This window comes from Sminthopsis crassicaudata, chromosome 1 (genome assembly GCF_048593235.1).
Source record: "Sminthopsis crassicaudata isolate SCR6 chromosome 1, ASM4859323v1, whole genome shotgun sequence".
NCBI lineage: Eukaryota > Metazoa > Chordata > Mammalia > Dasyuromorphia > Dasyuridae > Sminthopsis > Sminthopsis crassicaudata.
The window spans coordinates 431,841,197-431,853,885 of record NC_133617.1 but is presented as its reverse complement, the minus strand read 5'-3'; the positions used below and the strand labels follow the sequence as shown (position 1 = coordinate 431,853,885).

Genomic DNA, 12,689 nt, shown 5'->3' with positions numbered 1-12,689 from the left:
CAAGAGCCTTCTAATTAAGGGAGCATAAATCAATCAGAGCATTAATGGAGCATAAGCCTTATCCTGAAAGTTCCAATTAGGAAAACTATTTTAAAAACTAAAGAAAAAACAATCTTCTATAGCAGGTCCTTTAGAAATATGGATTACACTTCATTTTTCATTTAATTGTGCCTTTGGTGCCTTAGTTCCTCTCTTATACTTCTTTGTCTCCTTCCTCGTATCCTACACAAAGTTTGTTGAGTCACAAAGCAAGAAAAGTGCTGTACTATTTAGGACATAGAGGGGAAAAAATGAACTCCTTTTGCCTTCCATCTGAGCTAAATGAAGCAAAAACAGAGGCAGTGGTAGAAGGAAAGAAGTGATGAGCTCAGGGTTTTTTCTTTACCATGGAAAACTATGTTTATTGCCTCTGGCCAGAAAATTCCTCTATATGTGCAAAACTAATTAATCTAAAGTGCTTCAGGCCCCTAAAGCACATTCCTATAACATTTGGTAATTTTCTTGGTGTTACTTGGAATTTTTTTGTACCAACTCAGAGACATAGGGATGAAAAACAATTATAGTTCTCTACTCCCACTCTCTCCATTGTTTGAAAAAAATATATATATTTACTCCAAGTGGAACTTTTCAATGGATTTTAGCATCTTATTTGGGAGGTGGGGAGTGAGTTTAGTTTCAGATGTCTGAATATAGTGAAATGGCAAGAACAGTAGTCACTGTGGAAGAAGAAAACTTAAATTCCCAAAAGTAACTTGGTATTACCATGGGAAGACTGGGCTCAGGTCCATAGGTCCATTTTACCTCCATGGCAAACACATTTCATTTGACTTGATATTTAGGGGCATTAAAACAAATGCTTTACATATTTCTCATTTGTAGGGGAAAGGTGATGGGTAATAGATATAGAATGAGTCACATTTTTGTTTGCTTGACTTTATTAGTTACAAGGAAAGTCTTTAATTGGGGAAGAGGAAATTTGTATGTGTGTTATGTGAGAAGAAGACAATAATAAAGAATAATAAAGAAGAGTTATAAATGAAATACATAAAAATATACATAAAAGAACAAAAGAAAATCCAGTAGAGGAGAGATGAATACAAGAAGTGTTGTTACAACTATCTTCAACTGGACTTAAGAGTCAAAAAATAAACATGGTAGATTCATGGTTTCATGTATAATCCTCTTTTTGCTCTTCTTTGAATATTGAAATATTCATATTTATTGATGATTGTCAATAAAAGAATTATTAAAAATAAAATACTGTAACATATTATATTCTTACATGCTAAAGAAAACTTTTAAGACACCTAAAATGACTATGAGAGACTGAGAGGGTCAAACTTGAGAAAATGTAAGGTTGTGAACAAACTTGGAAAATATGAATCCTCTTTTTACTTCCAAATTGTGTCACTTCTGCATACAGACAGACCTATGACTCTTCTCCTCCTTTTTTTCCCCTCCCTTACCCCAGTCCCATTTCTTCAGTTTAAGATTCCCAAGTTCTGTCCTTCAAGCCCTATTTGCTCCTTATCTTTAGCTACGGGGACTTGAGCTACTTGCAGAGTATGAGGCTTGGAATCAGTAAGACTTAGATTTAAATTCTGGCCTCATGCACTTACTAGTCCTGTAACTTTGGGTAAGTCACTTAACTGCTCTGACACTCAGTTTCTTTAATTGTAAAAAAACGGATTTGGAGTAGATGTCCTCAAGTGCCTTCTAGTTCTAAATCTATGATCTTATGAATGCAATACAAACTGCAGGACTTGGGGCTATGCTTCATATTGGACTCTTAGATTTTTATATTAATTGTTGAGTAAAAAATGGGGGTGAGAGCCTCAAGAAACTATTTTCACTTAAGGGCAAAAAACAGTATTCCTTAGTAGAAAAGCATTGTAGTAGCTTTTTTTAAGAACAGGGTATGGGTTGAGGAAGGGGAAGATATGTTTTGTAGACTGATGTGGAGCAGCATCCAAAGTCAAACACTTTACACAGACATTTTGCATATAAGCTACCAGGATATACTATATCTAGAACCATAGACACAAATAACTATACAACAATGTAAATCAAGTAGATACTGAGAAGTAAAGAAACCTGTAGCAAATACAACAATGAATATTGTTCCATTATTATACAGTAGCAGTTCTCCAAGTGGATTCAGGGACCATTCTGAAGCTCCTTGGGACCTTTGATGTCAAAAGCGTTTTCATTGGTATCCAAGTGTTCTAATTTTTAATATGATAAATACTCTAGCACAAGTAAGCACTTAGTGTTTGATTAATTGATGATAAAAATCATAAAAACATTTTTGGGGGAGGGTCCTCAATTTTTTAAAAGTATGAAGGAATCCTGAGAATGAAAAATATGAGAACTGCTGTTCCAAAGCTGAGACTCAGAATCCTAGGCTCTTAGATTTAGAGCTGGCAGAAAGGTGAAAGGTCATTTATCTTTACCCTCTTATCTTAGAGCTGAGAAAACTAAGGTTTACATAATTATATGACACATTCTTTCTTATGTTAACAATCCATAAACTATTCAGTGGAAAGTAAAATGTACCATCAGTCAAAAATTATACTCTTAAGTGATTTTCTTTAATAGTGAGTGTGCTTTGTAGGTTTTATTTGGTATTTAATGGAAAGGACATTGTGGCAAAACAAGACTGATCAATACATTTAAAAAAATGACCAAGAGTGGAGGAAGACTCCTTGTTATTTTCATTTTTCATGATTTTGACTCTCTCCCATGACTCCCTTTCAGAAACTCTGTTCCAGTTACTGAACTGTCTACATACATTCTTTCACCAACTATCTTTTCCCTGATTCTTTCATTTTAGCCTCAAGCCCAGCTCATTCGCTCCCTCCTCTAGGAAGCCTACTCTGCTTATCATAGTTGTAATTATTCCCTCCCTCCCCATTTACTTTGTATTTATTTATCAACATGTTGTATCCCTCTAGTAGAAAGCATTGTTCTCTAAGGTAGAAATGATTTAGTTCTTAACTTTGTATTCACAGACCAAGAGTCTAGAATAAATAAAGTTTCATACTTACTAGATACTTAAGTAATGTTTGCTGGAATCTATTTAAAAAAAATGATTAACAACCAAACGATATTCCCCCTCCCCCATCTTTTCCTAGGATCCTGTGAGATCTCAAATTCAGAAGAAAACAGTATCTTCAAGCTCTGTTGGCAAGAGTAAATTAAAAAAAACAAAAACAAAAACAAAAAAACTTTGTGAACCAGAGTTCCATTTAAATTGCTGTGTATTCTTGAAGTAGATCTGAATGGGATGAAGGGAACAGCACAGGCCAGCTATACTTTTCAAGTGACTCCATTCTAAAACAATGGGAATCTTGTTCTCAGTTGAGTCTGTTACTACTCTAAACTAAATCCACACTTGGGACTTGCTTAATACTCTCTGGGAGGGTTGAAAGGAGTCTGTGCAGGCCAAATTTCCAAGGAAATGTATAAAGATAAACCAGGCAGGAGAATGCAAGGGAAGGAAGTGCCAGTAATGATTCACCATTCATAGGATTCCAGGAATAAGACTGACATAGAGGACTTTAAGTCAAGCACAACTTTTTAAGTGGTCAAGTGAAAAGGTCTTGGAGATTCTGAGAGTTGGAAGAGACTGTCTAGTTCAAACCTCTCATTTTACAGTGAGTAAACTGAGGCCCAGAAGGGCTATAAGTGACTTGCTCTAGATTACAAAGAGTGGCAGAGCTGTTCCAGTGACTCTCAAGTTCAGCATTCTTTCCATCATTTTTCACAGTTTTTATTCTCAAGTGACTTGCATTCTAGAAGAATTGATATATCATGTGCACAAAAAATATATGAGAATGTAATAAGTATAAGAGAAATGCAAAAGAAATTGAGAGTTCTTATTTCCAGATGGAGGAATAAAGACTTTATTGAACCTAGATTAGATTAGGTGGAACCTAAGATGGGATTCAAAGAGGATTTCAACAGTTTGCAACATGAAGGGGATGTAGATACAGAAGCTAGCCTATACAAAATGCATGGGTAGAACACTGTAGGACTCTTGAGAATGGGGAATAACTAGTAATGCAGTTTGACTGGAGTTTGTGAAGCAATGAAGTATAAAACAAGTTTGGAAATTTAGGTTACAATTATGGAAGGCCCTACCTGGCAGGCTAAGGAATTTGCATTTTATCCAATATGCAATGGGATATACTATTTTTGAGCAGAGAAATGACATGGGTCAGATCTAATAATTATAGGAAAATTAATAGGACAACATTGTGAAACAGATTAGGAAGGCGAAACATTCAAATCAGGGAGAACAGTTTGGTGGCCATTATAATTGTGTAGGTTCATAGAACTCCAAGCTTTTTTGATGATACATTTCTATCAATAAACATTTCTTGAGCACAAACCCCAAATATGAGTCTAGTGGGGCCCAGCACACATGCAGAGTGTCACAGTGTGCTTTTCTTTATATAATATCTTCTGTGAAGCAGCTAAGGAGCCTACTTCTAAGAAGTGATAACATGAATTGGAATAGTAATAGCTAATACTTGTATGGAGTGTTATGTGTAAGGCCCTATGCTAAGTACTTGATCTCATTTGATCCTCATAACAATCTTGCAGTATTATGAGGCTTATTTTACAGATGAGGAAACTGAGGCAGAGATTGTAATTTGCCTGCCAGTCACATAGCAATTATTTGAACCTGAATTTGAACTCAGGTCTTCCTGACTCTAGGCATTCTGTCAATTGGGCTACTTTGCTGGAAAAGCCTGGGGAGAGACTATGGGGCACACACAGATACTCCCCAACTGGGTCTACTCTGTTCATTATGTAGTTAGCCAGCTTTTCTTACAATGGCTGTTTAACCAGATCTGAGATTATTTTCTAAAACATCTATGGCCCACTAGTCTCCTTGGCCACATTCACTTCATCTGTCTTCTTGGTGGAGTTTCTGGACTTCTTAACTAACAGCATTCAGTGAGAGATGATCTTGCTAATGGGAAAAGCCCCGGATCCTCCCCACTAAGGCTGCCTTATGGTCCTGTGAATATAGGTCTAGATTATTTGCTTGTCTTTATGTTCTTTCATTTTAGGTGAAGAGAATATCCTCAGCATCCTTGGTTTTTTCAGAGCATTAGTACTGGTGCCTTGAGAAACAATACATTTTCTTTAGGATACAGCCCAGAGTAGGTAAGATGAGGGATTCATTTGGTAGGCATGTTGCATCTAGGTATGCATTTGATGGGACCAATATACTGTAGGAACTGTGCTAAGAGAAAGATTACTCCCCAAATTCTGAAATGGGACAGAGGGAATTGTGTCCCTAAGGTGCTGGGGAGAGGCAGAGGGAGAATGTTATTCTTATTACATCTTCTAAGTAAATGTCCCTCAACAAAAGCTCACTGATGCTAAGTGGTCACATGGAACTGGCACAATGATCACTGGTACCTGAGGTGGGGAGGACCTTGAGTTTCTAGTAGCAGAGAAGCTACACTTCTCAAGTACGCCCACATGTATACAGACAATTCATCAGTATAACCACACTAATATTTATGTACATTATAAAGCTTACCAAAAAATATAAATGAAAGGCTGAAAGGTTATCGGGTTTAGAATTAATGAAGAGGTCCTGGAGTTTAATGAATAACAGAGTGGCTTGGTAAGATTTGCACTTTAGAGAAAGAACTTTCTCAGCAGTGTGGCAAGACTTGAAGGGAGATCCAATAGAAGCCTATTAAGAGTACTGACAAGAAGTGGCAAGGACCTGAAATAGGGCAGTGACTGAAGTAGTATAGATGGATGCGAAAAAATGTGCAGATAAAAACAATAAAATTTGGCTACAGGATATGTAGGGTAAGGAAAAATAAGGAGTTAAAGATGGCACCCTAGGTGACTAGGAGGATGATGGATGTCCTTGATCATAAGAGGAAAGTTGGAAAGTATGAGATCTACAACGCAAATCACAACTTATCCAAATATGCCAATTCCATGATGCACCTGATGCTGCCCAAATTGTCACTGTCTCCGAGCACTTGCAACTAAAAAGGAATCTGAAGGGGAGAGGCTTTTCCCATTAATAACTGCACAATCATTGCTGTGGTTGTTAGATAGCACTTGGGTTATAACATCCTGCTAGGACCAGGATGAAGAGGTGGGAACTTACAAATCACAAGAAGAGGCCAGGCAGTGCTGAGAGCTGGGAGATATGATTGTTAAGAGATCTCTACCCCCTTAGGGGTTAGGGGGATGACAGGAGAGAAAGTAGACCGCTTCTTTAGATGTGTTTACACGAAGGGGGCAGAAAGAGCAGCATAGAATAATGGAAGTGAGGCTGAACTTGGGGCGTGAAGACCTACATTTGACTTCAGACTCTGATATTTACTAGTTGTATGACAGGGCAAATAACAGCATCTATAAGTTTCCTTATTTATTAGACTGAAGTTACTTGAGGGCATAGATTGTCATCTTTATGTGCCCAGCATCCATCCCAAAGCCTAGAATGTATGTCAAATAACAAATGTTTATTGAGCAGAACTGAACCAAAGAAGATGAGGAATGCTTCCACAAAAACACTGGAGACAATGGCTTTACAGAAGCCAAAGGAAGAGAAATGATGACAAAAAAAAATTTAAATACTGCAGAAAACTTAAGGGAGGAAAGGAATAAAACAAGCCATTTGGTTTGGAAATTTGGAGGTTACTAGTGACTTTTGAGAAGAGTTTCAATTGAGTGGTGGAGATGGAAGTCAGGTCAGGCAAGCAACTATCTCAGACCATTTTCATCTCAAGGGGAGAGGCCATTCAAATTGATACAGACCTTTTTTTTTTTTTTTCTGCTTCTGGATTAGTACCTTTCATCCTAAAGGACTCAAGATACCTTTTAGCTATTTTGTACCTCTGATTCTAAGCAAGAAAAAAACAACATGATGGCTAAAAATTAAGTCTGGAAGCCCTAATAATCTAAATAAAGCCTAACATCACATCTAATGTACTTCATTTTATAACATCTTCTAAAAATGTGTTCCTCATGATGTTGTTCAATCTACTCCCTCTTACTTATCTATACTAGAGATGAAAAATAACTCAGAACTACTTAAGTATCTTTCTCTTTGCATTTTTAGACTTCCTTCTTAAAAGAAAAAAAAATCCATTTTTTCCGGTACAACAAATCATTTTGCTCTAAACCCAGTTGCTAAATTTAAGGTTCTTTTTGTTTATGGTCAAAAGCCAGGTATTTCAAAGGGTAAATTTTCAAGTACTTCTATTTTACCAGGTCAGTAGAGAGCTCCACCTTTCTAAGAAGTGATTGATAAGGAACTGCCAGAAGAAAAGGGATGGGTTTCTTCCATTCTATACAACCTGGAGTGACTCAGCATAATGGGGTACTGCTTTCTAGCTCTCTGACTTTCTGAGGAAGCCTCCTGTAACATGAAGAAGCCTCTATTATGACACAGTATAGCAGCAGACCAGATTCTCCATAACACCATTTTTATTACCAAGTTAAATTTACAAGGAAGTTCCAGTTTTCATTTCCACCCTCATGCTTAGTACACATGAACTCTGTGACTCATGTCAGCAAATGCAGGTACTTCCCTAGAATGGGCCACATTTTCAGTAACATCTACTGTACTAAGATTTCTCAAATATGCTCCTCTCCAACATCTAGCATTTACATCTATTACTTAAAGGAACATAATGTATTATTACATTCACTCCAAACATTTAACATGACTTAAATATATTTATTGCCTCTAGAAAAAAGTTCAGAATTAAATTCTCCCTGTATTTTCATTTTTACAGTGCATCTTCAGAACTATGTGTTATCAAGTATTATACATCACTTTAATTAAATATGTGCATCCTACTACTTACCTGATCTTTTCTGCTTACAGAGCATATAAATGTTGGTCACTCTCTTTGGAAAAAAAAGATACCTTCCTCCCTTCAATGAAGAGCAAATAAGACAGTAAAATGCAATGTGTTTTTAAATGAAAAATTAAAAGAAATCAGTTTTAATCTCTGTTCCCATATGCAGGGAATAGCTCTGCCAAAAGTGGTTCTCTTTCAGTTACAATGTTTTGAAAGACTATCATTTCATGATATCATATCTACTATAACAATCATGGTGACAACATGTCTGCCTCTGCCTCAATAGTGACTATGGTAGAACAAAAATCAGTCCCTTTGGTTTGCCAATTTCCCTAAGAGGTCCTAGCATGACATTTTTTCTTTCATTCTCATTCCTTCTCTCTCCATTTCTCCAAAGAACTCAAAATAATAAAAGCATAGGCCCCTCCCCCTGACATTCTTCAGAAGTCCATTTAAGGGGAATTCATTACATTTGCTATAACCATGAGCCAGGTTTGCTTGTTTTTTAGCTACACTTTAAAATCTTATACAATCCAATCCCTTGGGAGTAGTTGGGCTGCATATACAAATCCTGGCATTAAGCCTGTGCTTAACTGGGACCAGTGCTGGTTAGATTATATGCTATAGAGACAGCATTTGGGATTAAAAGTCAAAGTGATTTAACAAGCTAGCCCCTCTAGTCTGGCATATTAATTTATGTTTCCACGTCAAGAGCTAGGTTAAGGAGCAAAAGAATTGAAATGGAGCTAACCAATGTATCTGCATTTCCTACAGGTGATAACCAGATTAAAAGATTTTCTAAACCAAATTCCAAGGATTTGGGTCTAAGATCCAAACTTCAGAGAGGCCACAATCACAAAGTTTCCTAAGGCTGACCTAACTGTCCAATGCAAAAGATCATGAGAATTTGGCTACATACTTAACTATGACGTGTTAATATGTATTAAAAAAGAATCCACACTATTCTAATTAAAAATGTAAAGTGATGTGGGAAGCAAAGATTCATTTCCACAGTAAGACAGAATTTGCTGAAAGTTTACAGTTGGACAGTTCTGCCTTGTCAACTTCAATGCTAAGCTTGCTATTGGTTTTTGGTATAAAGTCTGCAACTATTCTGCCAGTTTAAAACAAATTAAATATACAAGTTCCAAAGGGTTCCATAAGTACTGAAGTATTCTAAAGAATCAATGTCATCTGGACAGCCTGCAAAAGAGTTTAGAGTACTGGGATTACTAAAGTTTATCAGACAACATTTTGGTGTGTGCAACATTTTGGTGAAGTATATCTCAAGACCCTTTTAATTTCCATTCTATCCAATCAAATAAATGAGATGATTCTTTCAAATATTGCTTTGAGAACCTACTTCTTACAAAAAACGGGTTCCTATCTTTTCTGTTCATTCATAATTACTTGAAATTGTCTGGCAGTAGGGAAAATGGCCTATGATCCTACCAATACTTTGTTGAACAAGTATCTTGGGAATACATTAAATTACAAAAGCTGCTCGATTCAACCTAACCTTGCTTTCTTGGAATAAAATGAAGAAATTTAGGGGCCTTCATTAAAGGGATACAATTTGCATTTAGTAAGAACCAAAATACATCAGTTCCATTACAAATTCTCAAGGGTATACTGAATTAGACTGAAAATACTTAAAAATCAGAGGGTCCCCCAAGATTAAAGATTCTATAACTTACAATTTTTTTCATAATGCTCTGATAAGGCAATCAGTGAAACTATATTATTTCAGTAAATATGGTTCCATAGGTTTTTTAGTAGGGATCTTTTTCATTTTTTATTTCTGGGAAAATATTATTTTTCTTTTCTTTCTTTCTTTTTTTTTTTTTTTAATAACACTGGCCTGAGAAACTAAGTGTGCTTCTCTATTTTCTATTGCCAGAAAAAATAAGTACAAATAATTTAAAAAAACAGAAGTAGCATAGTTCTCAGAGGTTTACTGGCTTCCAAGAGGGAAACTCCATGTGTATGAAATATATGAAATGAAATATATGAAATGTTGCCTTTCCTGTTAAGATACTCATGTTGCTATAAGAAGAAAATGAGTAAACACTGAATAATTAGCTGTTTGAGGAGGGAGGGTCACCCATTCCTTTATTCATTTATTTCCATCAATCATCTTTTGCCCTTTTCTACCTACCATCCCTTCCTTTGCAGGGGAGCACGTTACTGTCAATAACTATGGTTTTTACTGTCTTTACAAGGGCCTTATTCACTTCTGTTCAAACAGCATGTTTCAGATTGGATGTTTTCTTTATTAATACGAAGGTCCACCTGTTGTCATGTTTCTGATTGGAGGTCTGCAGGATGAAACTAAGAGGGAGATCTATTTGGAGTAACTTGGTACCCATACTTAAATTTTTTCTACTTCTTTATCCACTCTTTACAACTCTTTTAGGCCATTTCTATTCCAGTGATGTAAAATCTGAATTTAAGCAGGTCAATAGGCTATAGCATAAAACTAGTTTGAAAGTTGTTGCAAGGACATTGGTTCTCTGGTTGATCACATCTTCAAAGATGTGCCAGGGAAAGTCTTTGATAACTTCACCAACAGTTCAAAGTCAATAGCAGTATGAGAATCATTATCGACACATTCGAAGGACAGATTCTTCACCAAAAAGAAAGTAGTCTTTCAGTTTTATAGTTGAATGGATGGAGATGAATAATATATTAACTATTTGTGGATGATAAACAATTTTGCTTTGTAGAAACGTGTATATAATCTTTAGTTTAATTTTAAATATACCAATGTGTTCATCCACATCTACAACAATATATGATATTGAAAGGATGAAAGAGGAAATGTAGAGTCTTGACTTGTTTTACAAACAAGCTTGCACATTTGTACAAAGGTTGAGAGGGAAGGGGGAGGAGAGCAACTGAGTCAAAGACTGCAAAAGCCTTGAATGTCATAAACATTAAAATTATTAGCTGGCTCTTGGATTTCTACCTCTAAGAATGAGTGCACAAAACTGGTTTTATGGGCAAAAATCAGTAGACAAATTTCATTTCACTTGTGTAAAATTATGGGAAGTCTATTCTGTAGTCCTCATGTTTTCCACATTTCTTTCTTTGTTTCATACAGAGATGGCAATTACTACAGGGGATGTTCAAAACACAGTTCACATGTGGTTACAGAAAAAAGCCTGAGTAGAAGATTTCTTGGAACTTTTTATCTTTTCAAGAAAAGATGTTTTCATTAAAGAACAAAATAGGGCTTCTTGGCTGTGACAAAGAAATCTATTATACATAATATCTTCAAATTCCTTTTCTGTTTGAAAAAGAAGTTAGGCTTTCTAGGAAGGTGCTTTTTTATTCAACAGACATGCAGAGTTAGGTTGGTGAGTAATGAAGTTGTAAATGTCACTTAAGACAGTGTAGCATACCACACCTTCTTCATAGACAGCTCTGAAAAGACAGAGAAGCCCAAGATTAAAAAAAAAAAATTATACATTATATACTCTTAGCTTTACAAGAAACTTCAGGAATGAGGTGGTGGTGGTTTTTCTCTTTTTAAATAAATGTTTCTAGTTTAGTATCAAATGCTGAAATAAATATTACACCAATTACTACAGTCATCTTGTTTTGCATATCTTTTGAAATGACCTCATCGACTACCATTAGAGAGAAATCTGTTGGGTCAACCCAAAATGAACAAAATGAAAACAGAACTACTTCTGCTGAATGGAAAGTTTTTTGGTGGTGGGTTCAAAATAACTACAAGAGCCTTTTGTAGTTTAGTTTTTCCGCCTCTTTCTGGACAAGTGTTTTGCATCTGAAGTCTAACAAAAAGAATAACAAGATCACACAGAAGTTTCTTCGTTTGGCAGCAAATAGGAAATAGCATCGCTCAGGTATAATTACAGGAGTCTGGAGAAACTCTGTCTTCATCACTTTCTCTGATGCCTTGTTCTTTCTTACATACAATATAAGAAATGTGAACTCCATAGAGAATTGGGTTTCTTTCATTTCAAGGGACAGAAATAATATTTGTTAGGATAGGCTAATGCCTTTTCTTAAAATTCTGTCCTTTTTCCAAGCATCCTTCATGTAGCTACCATTTAGTCCCTATAGCTTTTTGAGGGGCCATAAATGAAAACAGAGCAAAATCAACTGCATCACTGTTCAGACTGATCTGCTGGCTCATGAGGGACAATCTCACCCTCTGTCACTTTACAAGTTTCTGTCTGTGTGGAAAACTGAGGGGTGCAGGTAAAAGAGCGAAGGCTGTGTGGATCAACTGGAGGAACCAGAGTCAAAGATTCCACACTCAGTGCATCTGTTGTGTCATCAGAAATGAGAGAGATGGTGGGTTGCTGGGCAGGAATCAGGCTGGGGGACAGGTTTGCAGTTTCCACTTCTGAACCCTTTCCAAGGCTCTTGCTGGACTTGGAAGTTGTAGGGATTTCATTAACAATCACCACTTGGTCATTAAAGGTCACCTGAAGCTGCTGCGAAGCCATAGGATCATCTAGTAGAGAAAACAAATAAATATTTAACACAATACCATTTTTTCTACTTGAGCTGTTGAAGATTTTCTACCTTCTTTCTTGAAAATGATTCTCTAAAGACTTACTTGAGCCATGTGAAAAAATATGCAAGAAGAGCCAGATATTTGGCAAGCAACTTGCCTCTTAACAATCTTTCTGAATGCTTAAGAGTGAGCATATCAAAATACTATCTTTGACACAAATCTGCATTACTATGACTATGGAAATATTCTGGAACATATATATAATTACAGGAGGACAATGACTTATAACACTGCAGTGCAAAAACATGGATGTGGTTTATGTGTGGTTAGATCCTGGGAAC

General features: G+C 36.2%; 1 protein-coding gene across 4 annotated transcripts in view; it reads right to left on the bottom strand.

Annotated features, from left to right (window-relative positions):
- Positions 1-7,458: 7,458 nt before the first annotated feature.
- Positions 7,459-12,689, bottom strand: part of CLEC16A (C-type lectin domain containing 16A) — a 210,556-nt gene continuing 205,325 nt past the window's right edge. For all 4 annotated transcript variants that reach the window (XM_074280551.1, XM_074280550.1, XM_074280552.1 and 1 more), the window contains one exon: positions 7,459-12,345. In XM_074280551.1, coding sequence (XP_074136652.1) covers positions 11,993-12,345 — 353 coding nt within the window. In that variant the 3' untranslated portion in view covers positions 7,459-11,992. The remainder of the gene's footprint in view (positions 12,346-12,689) is intronic.